Raw genomic sequence first — 17,657 nt, 5'->3', positions numbered from 1 at the left:
TGTGTCTCAATTTGGAAAATAAATTTTCTTTTGGAAATCAAATCAGTAGTTCTGTCTTGTCAGAGACATGAAGTCAAGTTGTAGAGGCTTTGCTTGGCAAAGTTCCAAAGGCCTCTGACTGCCCAGCATGATATTCAGACATCCAGAACAGCTGTTGAGGCTTTGTTTGACAAGGTTCCAAAGACCTCCAATTGAACAGCACTCTCCTTAAATATTATGTATGGCCCAGGTCTAATTTTGCCTAAAACACTTTGAAGCATGTTTTTTTCTCCTAAAACTGCCTTTCTCTCTATTTCTCAGCACTAATGAAATTTACACTGGAAAACTTTTTCCCACAGAAAACATTGAAAGGAAGCATCTGTCCAAAGGCTTGAGACAATGAGAGAGTTTTGGCTCTGATTATTGTGAGCAGCCAGGCAGAAACTGCTTGAAAAGAAAGCTAGGGCTTTGATATAACAGTACCTGGTTAGATGGTGTTAGCTATAGAAAAATAAAACTTGGTCTTCACTGGCTGCTCTTCTAAAGGTCCTGAGTTCAATTCCCAGCAACCACATGGTGGCTCACAACCATCTGTAATGAGATCTGGTGCCTTCTTCTGGCCTGCAGGCACACATATGGGCAGAATACTGTATAAATGATAAATAAATAATATTTTCCCGGGTGTAGTGGCGCACACCTTTAATCCTAGCACTTGGGAGGCAGAGGCAGGTGGATAGTTGTGAGTTTGAGGCCAGTCTGGTCTACAAAGTAAGTTCAGGACAGTCAAGGCTACACAGAGAAACCCTGTCTCGAAAAACCAATAAATAAATAAATAAATAAATAAATAAATAAATAAATAAATAGTTTCTGCTTTGAGAGCAATAGAAGGTGGGTTTGAAAGATCATTCTTTATAGCTATTTTACAATAGAGGACCGCTTGATAGTTAGCCTAGGCTTGGATAAAGATAGATAGCACACCTGTTCATTTAGGATGTAAAGTAAGTCAAGATTTTTTTCTGTATTAGGGATATTTGGTTTCAACTTATGTTCCTATGTAAACACAATGGCTTAAAGCCCAGAGAAATTTATGGTTAAACTTTCCCGGGTTTTGTTTAAGAAATAATCATCAGGTCATGTTGACCATTGCTTGGAAATTGCTTGACTTTTGCTACATGCTTTATTGTAGTCTTGGTGGATCCATAGTAGGGAGAATTGAGCTGGTGAAGAACAGCTGATTAGAGAGACCAACTATTGGTCACCTGCTCAGCTCTCCCTACCCTGGAACCATCAAGACTTTTTCTTCTCTGATGTCAAAGCTGGTCGACGGGAATATCTTGAACTGAAGATGAATTCATCTTCATGGGGAGAGGAGGCAGAAGAATGAAAAGAGATTCTGATATAGAAAAACACCCTTTCAGGGGAAGGCTGAGGGAATGGTTCCTGGAATCCGAAGGAAGGCAACAGGTGGGATATGATTATCACTCATGATTTCACCTCCAAGTAGACAGCATTGTCGCGCTGCAGAGCTAATGGCCACTTGTGGGAGAATGTGGGAGCATAAAACCCCTGAGAATTACCAAGCCAAGGCAGTGTTTGCATCCATCAGACTTCCCCATGGATGTCTGCTAGGTGTTCATGAGTAACAATGACAGTAGATAGCAAGGCTGGACAAAGTCTGTCACCAAGCAAAAAGGCACACAACACTGCACAAACTCTTTTACATGGAGAAACAAAATCCTACAACCTCTGCCAAAAACAAACAAACAAACAAACAAACAAACAAACAAACCATGGAAGCCTCTCTTCCCAGAGCTCTACTGAAGACCCACTGAGGCCCCAGACACAGAGCTGTGGTGTTCAATGTGCTTTAGTGGAGTTCAGGACACGGTCCTGGATGAAGGTATTAGAGATCTTTCAGTACTGGGGAGAGGCAGGATTTCCCAATTCCAAGACTGGGGGCACCGGTCTCACGATGATTGGGAGTCGATCAGAGCCACCGAGACTGCTCCCAAAATCTGCCACTGAGTCAGCAGATACCAGTTACCATCTAACAGAAGAGAAAGTATGGCAGGAGAACTCTCAGTAGGGTCAGGTGAACAGACTGAAGGAACATTTGGGGAAAAAAATAGGACAAAGATTGCAGAGAATACTTCTAGTAACATACGATTTCTCAACTTTGTGTAATTGATACAATGGTGCTTGAGGATACAATATATAATATATAAAGATATGGATACTGCACACCAAGGGAAATCACTAAAATACCTTTGCAGTGCTGAGCATTAGGGGTTGCTGTTGTTGTTGTTGTTGTTGTTGCTTAAAGAGCATTATGCAGTATTTCAGCATTGGAGATAAGATGAAATTGTCATTCTCAAGGCAACCTGACATGGAAAATGGAGCAAGGAATAAATGAACATCCGAGAAAGTAATAAGTTGACTTCACCTTATGAATCATCTTGCTAAAAAAAAAAAAATCCTTAAACACATTAGTTAACAAAGATCTTGAGACTGGATTTAAAAGCCTGACTCCACTTCCCGACTGCTGACTGCTGGTGGCTTTTAAGCTTCACCAGTCACCTTCCTCTTTGGCTGGAGCTGATTAGGAAGCCTTGGTGCCAGGGTAAGACCCGAGCCTCACGAGATCACCCTGGTCCCACCCTCAGACACATGAAAGTCCTAAGCCAGTAACCTTTCCTTCCTGACTGATGGTGCTATCCTGTCCTCCACACTGCTGCCAAGACGTCCAGTCTGCATCTTAGAAGACTGTGCAGTTTCTCAGGGGAGGTAGGGTGTGGTTAGTGTCCACTCCCAATGGAGACACGCTGGAATAGACAGACAGGCCAGGAGCAGGAGACATGTGTACAAAACAGATACTGAAGGAACATGTGGTGGCTACATGAATTGATATTGAGGGGATATTGAGGGGAAACAGGGACATACAGAAGAAAAATAGGCTCCATTAATGTGTGCACATAATAGTCATAGTGTCACGCTAGCTGCCCTCCCCCGACCCCCAACACACACACACACACACACACACACACACACACACACACACACACACACAAAACAATTCCAAGACAAATTTGAATGTTGTTGTGACTTCAGGAAATACTCAGAGGTCATAGAGGAGAGACACCAGACAGACAAGGGTTGGCCACTGCAGGTGTGGGGCAGCAGGGGTTCAGTGGAAGAATGAAGCAGCCCATGGGAGACCAACGGGAGGTGGTATAAAGTGATCAGAGTTCCTCAGAGGAGAAGGAGGTGCGTTGTATACGTACCGTACTTGCTCCCATCTCCACGTGGCCAAGGGTTGCTTTATAGCCCCAGGAATAAGACCAAGACTACCGAAGGAAAAGCTGGGCAGCCCGTGTTTACAGCTGCTGTGTGACTTCTGTTCCCAGCCCCAGGGATCCTGAATATGGTTCCCTTTTTTTTTTCCCAGTTATAAATCCCACTTGCCAACCAATTTTCTGTTTTCTTCTTTATTTTAAGATTTTTCTATCAGGTTAAGAGTTGAAGTGCTTTGGAGTTTCCCCCAAATCCCAGCAGCCAGGTCAGATCACATCTCAGCCGACTGGAGTCTTTCCCACTGGGACCCGCACATCTACATGTTTAATTTTCAGGCATTCTGATCCAAACTCCTTATTGATGGTCACTGTCTGAACGGAGTCGTAAGCATATTGCCTGAATTTCTAAAAGTTCTCCAAAGTACTGCTTTAATGTCCTTGATATTCTTTAATGAGCAACTTTAAAAATTTAAGATTACTCGTCACACACATTATGTGTATTTCTACTCTAATATGAGGTATTGTACCCACACAACTCAAGTAGAATACAAGGCTTACCTCCAGTACTTTGAAAATGCTATTGAACACAACAAGAAAATTTGCTCAACCATGTTCATAGCAGCCTTATTCATAATAGCCAGAACATGGAAACAGCCTAAGTGTCCCTCAGTAGAAGAATGGATAAAGAAACTGTGGCACATATACACTATGGAATACTACTCAGCTATTAAAAACAAGAAATTCCCGAAATTTGTGGACAAATGGATTGAGCTAGAAATTATCATAATGAGTGAGTTAACCCAGAAGCAGAAAGACTCAAATGGTATATACTCACTTATATCTGCATACTAGCCCAAGGGGCATGTCCCACGAAAGCCTTCACTTACCAGAAAACTGGGACAGAGGGGAGGACATCCTATTGGGACTCTAGATGGGAGAAGCATGGGAGAATAGCAAAGTAGAAGGATCCAGAGGGTCCTAGAAACCTACAAGTAGAACATTATGATAGGCAGATTTGGGCCCAGGGGTCCCGCTCAAACTAAGGCACCAGCCAAGGATAATACAGGCGGTAAACTTTAAACCCCTACCCAGATCTAGCCAATGGTCAGAACATTCTCCACAGTTGAGTGGAGAGTGGGGTATGACTTTCACACGAACTCTGGTGCCTCATATTTGACCATGTCCCCTGGAGGGGGAGACCTGGTGGCACTCAGAGGAAGGATAGCAGGCTACAAAGAAGAGACTTGATACCCTATGAGCATATACAGGGGGAGGAAATCCCCCTCAGGGGAGGGGAATAAGGGGAAAATGGGAGGGATGGAAGAATGGGAGGATACAAGGGATGGGATAACCATTGGGATGTAACAAGAATAAATTAATAAAAAATGTAAAAAAAAAAAAGAAAAAGAAAAAAGAAAATGCTATTGAAGGCTGTTTAGAATAGTAAGTTATATGAATTAATTGTTAGTTGATAAAATCATGAACATGTCAATTACTATTTTTATCACAAGAATATACATCCTAGGTGTAACAGATAGATATGATTCTATAGATAGATATGGTAAAGTAATTAGATAAGGTCTTCAAAACCCTCAGAGTCCTATAGAATATGGCATTTTAAAATGTTTTAATTGTTTTAAGGATTCTTTGACAGTAAGACAGGGTAACTCCTGGCAACACCCAGCCTACCTCAGAGAAGATGATGAGCATCAAAGAACCTCCTTACTGAGATGGCTTCAAATGTGGCAAACAAGCTACTGGGCAAAATGTGCTTGTTTCTGCTACAGACTGAATTCTGCCTAAAAGTAGTCAAGCTTGGATGCAGGCCGAGTAGACGGCCAAACTCTGCCAAGACAGGGTAAGCAAGTCCTTAACAGCTCCTGCCTAACAAATATGTCTGTCAGATACACTGGGCCAGAAGGCTGAAGAGGATGCTCCAACATTACAAGGCGTTTTGAGCGACTGTTCAGGCAGCAGACTGTCTCCGTCATTTCTTTCACTTTGGAAGCTGCTAACCTGCACTTCCTGTTTACTTCGGTAATTAATTTTATTCCTTCTCAAGTCTCTGATGGGGTTGAAGACCGGATAGTTTAGTTTTACATTTAAGCTTAGTTGTTTAGGGGTTAAAATGAAGATGTTTTTAGGTCTAGAGAGATGTGTTAAGTTGATAGAGATGAGATATGATAGATACTGATTTATATTCAGAATTTTAAACTGACCAAGATAGGAAATATGTTTTCTTCAAGGTTACAAAATACAAATAGCCAAAACACTATGAATGTAACATTAATACAATTCCTAGTTGTTTCATGGTTCTTCTTGCTCTATGTAGTTTATTGTATATATGTGTAATAATATAAATGTATATGTAAAAATTAAAAAATGTTTTTAAAAAATGATACTTTCATCTTTCAATATGATTTAAGGTATTCACATTTTCAGGAGATAGTGTGTGTCCAAGGCCAAGGCCTCTTTCATCCACCCCTAAATCCTGCAAGTGCATGTCCCTTAAGAGCCTCCTCACTTCATCAAACAAGAACTTGTTGTATTTTCCATCACAGTAGAAATGTATTTTTATTTTATTTTATTTTTCTCAGAAAGCTCCCCTTACCCACAATTAGTGTTGGACTTTTTCCGTGACATCCACCAGAACCAAGGCCACAAACTCTCACTGGCCTGAGTATTTCCCAGTGTCCAGCAGAGGGCAGCACAGGAACAAAGCAACATGTTTGTCTTCAAGGCTGTTGCTGCGGCTGGCTGAGATGCAGCAGACCTGGACAAGACTAGAAGCCTTAACACAAACATACTTGAGAAACTAAAACCCCAGGGTGGCGACACATGCTTGTGATGTCAGCCCTTAGGAAGTAGAAGCAGGACAATCAGAAGTTCAAGGCCATCCGTCCTCAGTTATGCAAGGAGTTCAAGGCCAGCCATGTATAAAACCCTGTCTCTAAATAAATAAATAAATAAATAAATAAATAAATAAAATTAGAAACAAGTACCAAAATGTATTGCTCCTTTTCTCCGGAACATGTGAAAGTGTGGAAGGGTGCAACCCCGACCTGGAAAGGTGCAGTTTGCAAGCATATCGGAGACTGAAGAACTGAAGATGTTCATTCCCAGACTTTGCATCTTATTTTGCCGTAGGGGTGGGGGGGGGGAGGGGAGCAGGGGGGGGGGGCGGGGGCGGCGACGCATTTTGGCAAATGTCTGAAGAATGATAAGTGAACAGGCAGGTGGATGATCAGAGCAAAAGACTGAAGAGATAGAGTTGGTTTAACATAGAACATTTGTCCTAAACATGCTTTTTTAAAACGAGCCATGAGTTCTCTGACTGTGGAGGCAAGATGGCAGCCAGCCTGGCCACTTGGCAGGAACATGGAAAAGTAATTTTAGGAATCAGAAAGAGAACTGCGTGCAACTTAACAACTTTGCTTTCAGAACTCACACGCAGAATTCCCTGACACGCTTGTCCAGGGGAGTTACAGATGTGTGCTGATTGCCCGGGACATCAGCCTTGGAGCTGTGTGTTGCTCCAAAATTTCCAGCCTTTTCTGAGGATCTCAGACTAAAGCTTGGCATTTCCTGAAGGTGCCGTTGGCTGTGCCTTTTGCCTTTGGGAAGCTCAAAGTGGACTGAGGTTAGAGTGCAACAGGGAGAGACCTTATGTAAGAACTTGTTAGACAAGTTTGAGATCGCCTGTAATCTGATAGTTGAGTCTGGAACCAATTATAAGAACTTGAACCCAGCCTGGGCCTGGCCTGAATTGCCCTGGGAGCTCTGTGGAACAGGGAGAGCACCTTGTCAACTTATGATCAGACAGCTGGACTGCACATGGATGGGGGCGGTGACAAAGCCTCACAGTCTGAGGGGGGTTATACAAAGCCCTTCAGAAGAGTACGGAGACCACTTCACAGGGCCTCAGAGCAACCGGCCTTCCACCATGTGGCTCTTTGCTCTGGCCCTGGCTTCCCTCAACATTTGCATGGCTTTTGGTGAGTTCTTCCAAAATATAGACATGGGGGGCACATTTGAAGCTACTAGGCCTGGGCTGATGTGGGTGAAGATGGGTTACCAGTGCCCCCAGCAGGATTTCAACATGAGCTGGGGGCAAAAGAACCCAGCAAACTCTACCCATCCCAGAGATGCAGGGAAGAAAAACAACCCCAAACCACAGCTGCAGGTACGAGGAGGTCAGTAAGCTAACGCGATGAGTTAAGAGAGCCCCTAGCTATCTCCCAGGCCCTATTTCAGCTCAAGGAAGATGTGGAGAGAGGCTCATCAGAATTCTAACAGCATCAAGTCAGCAGGTAGAGTGCAGGGCTAGAGCCTAGCTCAGCCCTTTTCTTCCCTGTGTCTTTGGGCAAGACACTTTAACTTTGTAGTGTATGGATGATGGAGCTGGAAAACAAGAAACCAATGGAACCTTCCTTACTGGGATATACTGAGGAAGAACTACAGCTTCTACAGCTCTTAGCATGGCATCTAGTCAAGAAGCACAAAAAAGTTGCATGAATTTAAAGGGTTGGTATTTTTAATAGGTATACTAATAAAAATGTGAAATGTGGTTAAGCCAACATGTTAAGAGCCCATGGCTACAGAAAGGATACTTTGTTCCTCAGTTGCCAAGAGATGTTGATGCTGAGCTGTATATTGGGTGAGGGGATGAATAAGAGGTACCCTTAGACTCAAGAGCCTGACTTTTTGGGGAAGGACCACGGACACATCCAGGGGGAACAGGAAGGAGCTACAAGCAATTAGAGGATGGAGTGAGGCCTTCAGATCACCGTGGGGATCTGGGACTTGTCATATGGGAAGGTGTGAAAAAGGGAAGGTGGAACAGAGGTTCACAGGTGGGGGAAAAAAAGAGTTCAGAGATTCAGATCCCAAAATACAAGCCCTGGCTGGGAAGAATAAATGGGCTACAAATGCTGCTAAGTAGAATCCATGGGACATGGGAAAGGGTCCTGAAATTCACAGCTGCATGATGGGAAGGATCTCAAATCCCTAGCTAAAGGACCAAATTTTACATTTTGCTTAATGGACAAGTAAACATCAGGGACCATTCTGGAGCCAAGAATATTCTTCTGGCGGTTCTCCACTAGGTCACCCTAGCCAGGCTCATGTCCAACACATGAACTCCAATCATGTGGAGCATACCGTTCTTTGCTAACCCCTTACAGCTTCACCCTTGCCTCAGTTCTTCTTGGTGTGGCACTACACAAAACCAGCCTGACCCTCTGTCCTGATGCTAAAGGACTGTGACATTCTTGATCGTGGCCATGAACCATAGGTGGTCCTGTGTGGCCTCAGGGGGTCAGTATCTCAGAGTGTCCCTCTGAGAACACGATTCTATTCTCTCATCCTCCAGCTGCCTCCATTTGCATCCAGACAACATGTCAACATCTCCACTCCGAGAGTGTGGTCAGAAATTGGTCTTACCAAAGAACAACCAACAGCCCTAGAGGGTCTTTATAAGAAACCAGTTTGTAAAGCAGGTCAGCGTCCACTCTCACAGCTGAGAACATCCACCAGAGTGGTGGCGGGAGTCCAGAGAGAAGTGGAGGAGGGGCTGGAAGAGTGTGAAGGCAGCATCTGAGCCAGGCACCAGACAACTGAGGGCAGCCCTTGAGCTCCAAAGCATGATGCAAACTAGCCTCCTCTATCCCTGCTTCTCCTCCTCCATTTTCCTCACAATCGCTCTGCCTCACCCTCCTGAATGACTTTGGTTCCTTTCCAGATCCCTTCAGTGGTAACGAGCATCTTCTCGCCCAGCATCCAACACCAACATTCAACACTTCACTGACTGAGCTATCTCCCAACCTCCACGGCATGGATGCTCTTCTGCCTCCACTTCTGGTTTACCCCTTCTGACAACTCTCTGAATTAGGAAGGATGGTTTTTTTTTTTTTTTCTCATCCTAATTATATATTAGAAACAACTGATAACTACATGACTATGGTAGCTTATTCATGACCATGTGACTAAAAGTAATTAGCACCCCCTTGAATTCAGCTCTAAGATATCCCCTCTGGTATGCTTTTATTTACTTTTATTTCTACTCCATGTTCATCAGGACACCCATCTTCACCACCTGTGGTGGACACTGTTCATGGCAAAGTGCTGGGGAAGTACGTCACTTTAGAAGGATTCCTGCAGCCCGTGGCCGTCTTCTTGGGAGTCCCCTTTGCCAAGCCCCCTCTTGGATCCCTGAGGTTTGCTCCACCACAGCCTGCAGAGCCCTGGAGCTTCATAAAGAACGCCACCTCCTACCCTCCCATGTAAGCTGCTGGGGGTGGGCCTGGGCCTCTTTCACTAGGATACCTGCCTCAGAGAGTTGCAGAAAAGAGTCGAGGCTGTTCTCTGATTGATTACACTTTATGTATCCTTAAGATACTATAAGATCCCAAAGGTTTTCCATAGCTGTTAGTGTGCCTTAGAGCCTGTCAGCAAACACGTGTTTGTTGAACATCTGTTATATTCCAGACATATTCTAGGTTTTGATAATGCATCAGAAAACAAAATAAAGAGCCCTTGCCTTCATAGAGTTTGTATCCTAGGAGAGACAGTTGTTGGGGGTAAGGGGGGCAATAACTAATTACAAAGCAAGGAAATTAATTGTGTAATGTATTAGAAAGATTAGTGATCCACTCATTGGATAAAAATGCTGTTAGGAAGATAAGACTTGAGGATCATATCTCTCCTCCCATCATGAGCTCTTCATGGAGGACACTGGTGGTGTTGGGGGTGAGATGTAGTGACTGGAGCAGTTGGGCACAGAAATCCAAATTGGCCAGATGGCCTCACAAGAAAGGCACCTAGCTTTTATGCATTCCCTTTTTCCTCTCTTCCCACTCATTGTGCTCCTTTGTAGTTGGGTGGTTTTCTCAAGTACCATTCTTTGATCCTTTGACTTTTCTTTTTCAGTGTCTCTGTGATAAGCTTTTGCTTTGTAGTCACTGTGGTGGAGCTTACAGCAAACACCCTGTATTTACAGTATTAAATTGGCAAGACCCCACTATTCATCAAAAAGAAAACTACCACTCTGAATTTCAACTTTTCTCTTCTCCTTTGAATTTTTGATGTCACAGGACACATTTTTGTCTTGCCTATTATTGTCAAATTCAATAGATTTTTTTTTTAATTCAATAAAATAGTTTTGTGGGTTTAAAGAGGTGTGGACACTATGATTGAAATGCTAAGGCAATTGCAATTGTTTCTCTGTTAGTTCCACCAGCGAAGGTTCACAACTCTGTTACTTGCTGTCTTCTATCTGGAACACTCCAGTATTTCTTGCATGGCAGAGCTGGTAACAATAAATTCCTTTACTTTTGTTTATCCAGGCGTATTAGAGCTACTTTATGTGTTACTTGCTTTTCTTACTGTTTTTCTTCTTTCACATTTAACTGTTGGGTTTGTTTACAATATGTCAAAGGTGATGTTATTAGGCTTGATCAAACTCGTGGCCTTTGTCCTTACATCCTGATGCCAGTATCTCCCTTCAGGAGGGAGCAGTCTCTGTTATCCTCTTTGAAGAAGGTTCCTTGTTCTTTGTCTTTCTCAATGCTCCCCAATAACAGCCACGCTTGCCCTTTTAATGTTTCGAGTGGGTCTCATAAGCTTTCTTCATTCAGTCCCATTCTTTTTCTCACTCTGTGTACTTTCAAATAAACTGCCTTGGGGCTGTGGTTACAGCTCAGTGGTAAACTGTTTACTTAGCAAGTTCAAAAGCCCTCAGCACTACAAAAATGATGAAAGAAAGAAAGATAGATAGATAGAAAGAAAGAAAGCATGAAATAGCCTGTCTTCAAGCACACTGATCTACCATCTGGTATATTTGTTGTTGGTTTATTTCTCACTTCATTACTTGTATTTTTCAGCTTCAGTATTCCTGTTTGAGTTTTTAACATTTAATCTCAATGTTAAATGTCTATGGTGACAACAGACAACATCCACTGTATCTGCTTAACAACAAGCAATAAGAAATGTTTTTATGTAGCCAGTTTCTTTAAAAAAAAAAAAAAAAAAAAAAAAAAAAAAAAACCTTCTCTGACAATTTATGAACCATTTTTTTCGTGCTTCCTTAAAGTGTGCTGATCTTCCTTAAGATAGAAACAGCTGTTTGGAGTCAGAGTCTGGGAGATCACACACCCCCTGTGATTTGGGGGTCATTTCTCTGATGCCTTGCTTTGTATATTTATTGAGATTATGTTGCTCTGAATGTCCCTAATACTTGCCACTTTGCAATGTCTACACATTGAAGGCCCAAGTGTCTACTTGGGCCTGCAGTCACTTTTGTACCCGAATTTTCCTAGCGATTTAAGTATATTGGACTCTGTGTTCCTTAAGCCTGTGTCAGCTGCACACATCTCAGCAGCAGAGGGCATTCTGACCCAGGCTTTCTGTGAGTCCCTAGTGCCTACTAGTGTCCTGAGGCTTTTTAGATCAGATAGTCTCAAACACACACAAGGACTGTGTACCCAAGCTTCCCGAGAATTTAGGCCTGGAATCATGTCCCAGCGGCCAGACTAGGTTATCCCCCAGAACGTTCATACATTAGTGGAGACAGATGCCTAATGCAGTAGGAGCGGCTGGAGTTGAGACTGCATGACCTCAGTACCTGTGTGAGGCAAATGCTGGAGAGTCTGTCTCATTGGATCTGATGGGTACCTATCCCCTGCAGTTACCCATACAGACGCGTTTCACTACAAACATAAGGCGTGGAGTTGAAATTAGGTCCCCTTTGGATCTCCTGTTTGACTGTAATGGGTGTCAGTGCCTTTGCATGGTCTTCATGGGACCCCAGGATTCTTATTAGGACTCCCAGGTAGCTTCATATCCACACCAGTATCTCAGGCCTAGTAATGAATCTCAGGGCTCTTCTTTCTCCCCTTCACAGGTGCTCCCAAATTACAGGAGCAGGACCAGTGCTCTCTGATGTCTTCACCAACCAACTAGAAAACGTTCCTCTTGAGTATTCTGAAGACTGCCTTTACCTAAATATATACTCCCCCACTGACCTGACAAGCAAAGACAGGCTGCCGGTAAGAGCTCAGAACAGCAGCGAGCATTCAGGAGCTTTAGCATCTTGGATCTTTCAGTGCAGGTTAGAGAGGATGAAGGATGCTAAAGGGGATGAAGGATGCTAAAGGGGATGAAGGATGCTAAAGGGGATGAAGGATGCTAAAGGGGATGAAGGATGCTAGCAGTACAGGTATTGTTATACAGGCCTCTGACTTCCCTTGACTAAATGGTTTAGGTTCTTCCATTTTCCCCAGTGATATGAGGCATATGTGGGAGACTGCAGTATATCTGATAAACATATCCTAATTCTGCCATGTTCTTTCACAGTGAACATTAGGAAAGCCACGTTTGATCTCTTAATGGCTGCTTGAGAATTTGATGCCTGAGGAGTGAAGACATAGTTTCCATTAAAGTCCGAAATAGAAGAAAGAATCCATGACCCAACTCCCACCTAGTTCCACTTGTACGGATAGGCAAAGGTAGAAGGGAACTGTAAATTACGGTTGACGGACTAAGAACTTGGGTCCCCTGAACTTTAAACAGTATCTTTTAACATGGACTTGGAACAAGTGTGTGGCTTTCCAAGGACACTAGGGTCCATCTGTGAAAACTTTCATGGTCCCATGACGAAGGTGTGTGGGATGCAGACTGGGACAATCCCAGAAGCATTTGCTTTGCCAAACATCTGGGACTTCACTATGATTTGTTTCTCTCCTTGGCTGCCTTTGGCAAGGATCATTGACCCAGTGAGTCAGCATTTCCCTGTAAACAAAGGCTCAGAGATAGACCAGGAGGCTAGTTACAGGTCATGGGACAGAGGATGGGGCTTTTGGAGAAGTGATTTGGGATGGAAGATACCATATAGTAGCTTCTTCAGTATGTCATCGCCCACCAGCCTTTGCATTCAGCCTTCACTCTGAGATGACCTTGCCTCAGTCCTTCTCTTGAGGCAGCAGGCGACCCAGGAGAAGGAGAAACAGGGGATGTGGGAGTCTGAAGGCAGGAAATGCTCCACCTGTGGACACAGGTCCTAGAGCTCAGAGTCTGGATTAATCCTGGACGTGCCTTTGAGAAGATAAGAGACTTGGCTATTTCTTTATGTTCTCAGCCCGTTTCCTGAAATGGGTACCTTTCTGTGTGAGCACAGAGAGGTAACTTTCAAGCCACGCTTTAGTCCTGAATGAGCACACACAAGGCAACAAGAGCATCTGCCTTTTGCCCTGGTTGCCCTAACAGCTAACTCACTGAGATGCCGCTGCTGGCCACAGGAGTTAGGAATTCAATGGAAGGGCTCTGAGTCAAGTCTCATGCACTGTAGAACCTCAAGCAGATTGCCTATCTGCTTCATGGCTAGGTTATTTTTTTTTTTATGTACTTTGAACAGTTTGTGAGTTCTTTTATTTTTTATTAGCAACATCATAGTATTTCATCCTTTTGGTTCTTCCTTGAAATGTGACCTCCAGGAGCCACTAGTTATAAAGTGTGCCTCCTCCCTTTTATTCTGATCCTTAGTCTCTATGGCAATGTCTGGTGGGTGGTGAGCTCTCAGGTAAGGTCAGTGTCTGACGACTTATTGGAAACGTAACGAGGCTTAGGACAGACTTGGGGAGGCTTGAGGAAGGCTAAGAGGAACACCCTAAAAAGGGACACCACTAGGGACATGTATGTTTCTTGAGATAAAACTTCAGTCACAAGGAAGGTTAAGTCACCAATGATCCTAGGTCTTACATCCAAGCATGAGACAGGTGGTGTGCTGGTGACAGCTTTGGCTTTTGCTGTCTCATAATGGCACTCTCAGTTGGAAGAACCATTGAAAGACACAGTCTTTGGGACTGGGGAGAAAGGGTAACAACAATGAGTAACTAAGCTGCATTGAGTGGGATTGTGGTCTGGGGCCAACCTTAGGAAGATAGGAAGGATTAAGCCTTTTGTAGCCATGTAGACACTCACAAGTTTTGGATAATGGCTTCCTTATCCATAACCAAGGCCATGATTAGACCATCAACTGTCATTCGTTCACTGCTTCTTATAACATGCATGGTTCCTTGCTGCCTGTCCAGGTGATGGTATGGGTCCATGGAGGTGGTTTGCTGTCTGGTGGGGCTTCAACTTTTGATGGACTGGCCCTGTCTACCCATGAAAATGTGGTGGTGGTGGTCATTCAGTATCGCCTGGGCATCTGGGGATTCCTCAGGTAAGATATTGGGCACTTTTCAACTTACATTAACACCTCTTTGTCAGGGCATTAGGACCTATCCCTGATTACTTCATCCTCCAAAGGGATTTTTTGATGAGTTCCTTGAAGCATCTACGTTTCTTCATTTCTTCAGTTTGGACCCTACCTCTGTTCTCTTTCATCACCCACACTTGCACACTTGCTCTGAACTTTTGTGTCTGCTGTTCTCTATGCCTGGAAGGTCTGTTTTCAAACTCATTCATCTTTCAAAGCCTAGCTGTCATGAAACCATGTAGGCTCAATTTTCTTAACCAATATATGTTATTAACAACTAAGTGACCTAGCCTACGCCCCTTATAACCCGACTAACCGAAACAATGGGAAATGAGGATTAATGGACACAATAACAAAACCGTAAGGATACCAGTTCCGAGGAACGATTCTCTGGGCATGAGTCGCAGGATTTCTTCTGCTGGAACCTGGGGTAACCAGAACCCAGAACCTCAGCAGGAGTCAGAGCCCCAAAGCCTTCCCTCGAGCAGTTTTCTCTAGGAGCATCTTGAAGTGCAGCGATGAACAGCCAAATCTATCCCAAGTCTCAAAAAAAAAAAAAAAAAAAAAAAAAAAAAAAAAAAAAAAAAAAAAAACACCCACTGCCTCCAGTCCCGGGCTCATTTATATATCTCCTCCCAAAGTCTGGTCACAGGATCTTTTCAGCTGGCAGCAATTAAGCTCCTGCACGAGGTGGTTGCTCTTCTAGTGAATTAACCTCACCTGTTCTCTCATGAGACCATTCCGATCCCACAGTTGGGATCCTAAAAAACAGGCTTCTCTCCTTCATTTCCTCCTCTCTATTTAATAAAATAAGCTATATACAACAAAACCAGCTATCAAACACGTTTCCTTTCACAGGTGCTGCCCAACACACTGCATTCCCGATGGCAGTCACTGCACGGCACACAAGTTCAGTGGGACAGAAGGCACAAAGGAGTTTAGAGAGTGCTTGCTTGTTGAGAAATGAGTGCCTGGGGTGGGTGGAAAATATCAGAGGATCTGACCTCAAGGAACGCTGTTCCCTGGGGAGTACTAGGGTACAAGCAGCTCACTTCCTACTTAGCATCTGGTAAGTGTAGGTAGAGTCTGGCCTAGAGTCTCCATCAAATCTATGAAGTCTGGACCGGGTTGCCTGAACTATAATTCTGGCAGCCTTTTCTGCATATTCCTGACCTGGAACATAGAGTCCTGGGAGGGTTGCTAAGCAATCCAGCTCAGCTCTAGCTGCCACTGGGGGGAAGGGAGGTGGACTGGAGCTGGAAGATGGCTCAGCAGCCTCACATCTGGCTGCTCTAGGTTCTGCCTCAAGAACGCTGCCTTCCTCTTAAGGTGCCATGTGTCTTGCGCCCAGGTTCTGTCCGTCTGCTTTCTCTTTCAGCAAGCCTGACACCTCTTCCTCCTCCTCCTCTCCTTCCCCTATGCCTGGAAGTCTGTGCTTGCTGAAGCCACACTGACTTCTACCCTCCCTGGAGCAACTTTCTGACCCCTCAGTAGCAGCTAGGTGAACACTCACGCTTCTAAACTGCTTTCCTGCAGCCCTCAGCTGCCTTCCACCTCAGTGGCTGCTCATGCTCAGCCTTGCCTTACTCCTATTTCCCTGGACGTCTACTTCACGGAGACAGTATGAACCCTTGACAACCGCCTACTCCACAAAATCACTCTTCTCGTTTTATAAGGCCCTCTATGCAGCTGTCCCCATTATGATTGCTCATAATAAAGTCCTTGTGTAATTCTGGACTCTTCTTTATTTTATACCCTATACCTGTGTGGCCAGCAGACCCTCCTAGCTCTGCCTTTGAAACACATTCAGAGCTCGGGTGCTCATTTATTCCTTGCTTATACCAAGACGATATCCCTGTATCTCTGGCCTACACTACTATAATGACCATTTAGTTTTTCTCACTGCCTCTTTAATGCAGTGGCTATTCCATATTGAGCCATGCTCCCCTCCACAGAGGGTTCCCGCCTTTCTAACAAGTGTGTTCATAGCTCTTATGGCTAGAGATTCTGCCATATAGAAGCAAAATCTTGAGATACCCTTTGGGTAGGAAGCCCAAGAAAAGGTCTTGAGTTCTTTCCTTGAGGTCATTATGTCTTGGAAGGTCTCTGTGCCTATGATGGATGTCTCAAGGCTCTCCACCCTCCCCCCATTGTCATGATGATCAGCCTCCTGCCAATCTCCTTAGTGAGTAATCTCTTGGCCTCACCCCTAAATACTTTTTCTCTGTAACCACGTGCTAATTTACCACATGTTTCTAGTCTGCTTCCCTCTGCTCTCACCCTCACTGAAAAACCTCACTACCCATAGCCAGTAATGTCTGCACTGTGTCCTGAAGGCTTTGTTGTTTAGAGATCATTTCTACCATGTAAAGTACTCAATCATTCTTCCTGTTAGCCTCCCATAAAGCTTCAAGGCACGGGCTTAGCTTACCCGAGTTCTTCGCAAAGATGTACAGACCAGTCTTTATTATAATCAGAGGTTGTATCCCTTTGCAATTGCTCCTATAACCTTCTTGTCACCCGAGTCATCTATAGCATCCCACCTACAGCGCTTCGGGATGACTAAGTCTGAAGTCACTTTTCCACATTAGGCTACTTTCCATGGGTGTAACCTAAAGCTTAGCACTCTGTAAAATATGAGGTTGGACTGGAGGGATGGTTTAGTGGTTAAGAGTAAGCACTGCTTTTGTAGGGGACCCAAGTTCAATTCCTAGCACGCACATTGGGCAGCTGACAATTGACTATGTCTCTTGCTCCAGGGAGATCCCGTGATTCTGACTTCTTGCAGGCACTAGCTTCTGCACATGCACAGACCCTTGCGTGCACATGCACACAATTAAAAGCAAAAAAAAAAAAAAAAATTAAATTTTAAAGTAAGATTTATTTATCACACAGCCTTAAAGGCTGAAAGTCAAGCACCATGGTTCCAGCTGTGGAAGCTCTGGACTGTGTCACATTGTGGCAACGAGGACATCAGGAAGCCAGAGAGCAAGCAGGGGCCAGGCTTGATCATCTCTAACTTTCTCATATGAACTAGCCTGAGTGCTACTAGAACCACCTGCATTCTAGGACCCTCAGTAGCCCAACCACTTAACAATCGACTGACTCCCCCTTTAAAGGTTGAACCACCTCCC

General features: G+C 44.1%; 1 protein-coding gene across 1 annotated transcript in view; it reads left to right on the top strand.

Annotated features, from left to right (window-relative positions):
* Positions 1-7,115: 7,115 nt before the first annotated feature.
* The window catches only part of LOC127209481 (liver carboxylesterase 1-like), a 28,220-nt gene continuing 17,678 nt past the window's right edge, over positions 7,116-17,657 (top strand). The window contains exons 1-4 of the mRNA XM_051169132.1: positions 7,116-7,264; positions 9,346-9,550; positions 12,169-12,313; positions 14,354-14,487. Coding sequence (XP_051025089.1) covers positions 7,213-7,264; positions 9,346-9,550; positions 12,169-12,313; positions 14,354-14,487 — 536 coding nt within the window. The 5' untranslated portion in view covers positions 7,116-7,212. The remainder of the gene's footprint in view (positions 7,265-9,345; positions 9,551-12,168; positions 12,314-14,353; positions 14,488-17,657) is intronic.

Source organism: Acomys russatus, chromosome 26, assembly GCF_903995435.1.
Source record: "Acomys russatus chromosome 26, mAcoRus1.1, whole genome shotgun sequence".
Taxonomy (NCBI): Eukaryota; Metazoa; Chordata; class Mammalia; order Rodentia; family Muridae; genus Acomys; species Acomys russatus.
This window is presented reverse-complemented; position numbering and strand designations above follow the sequence as displayed.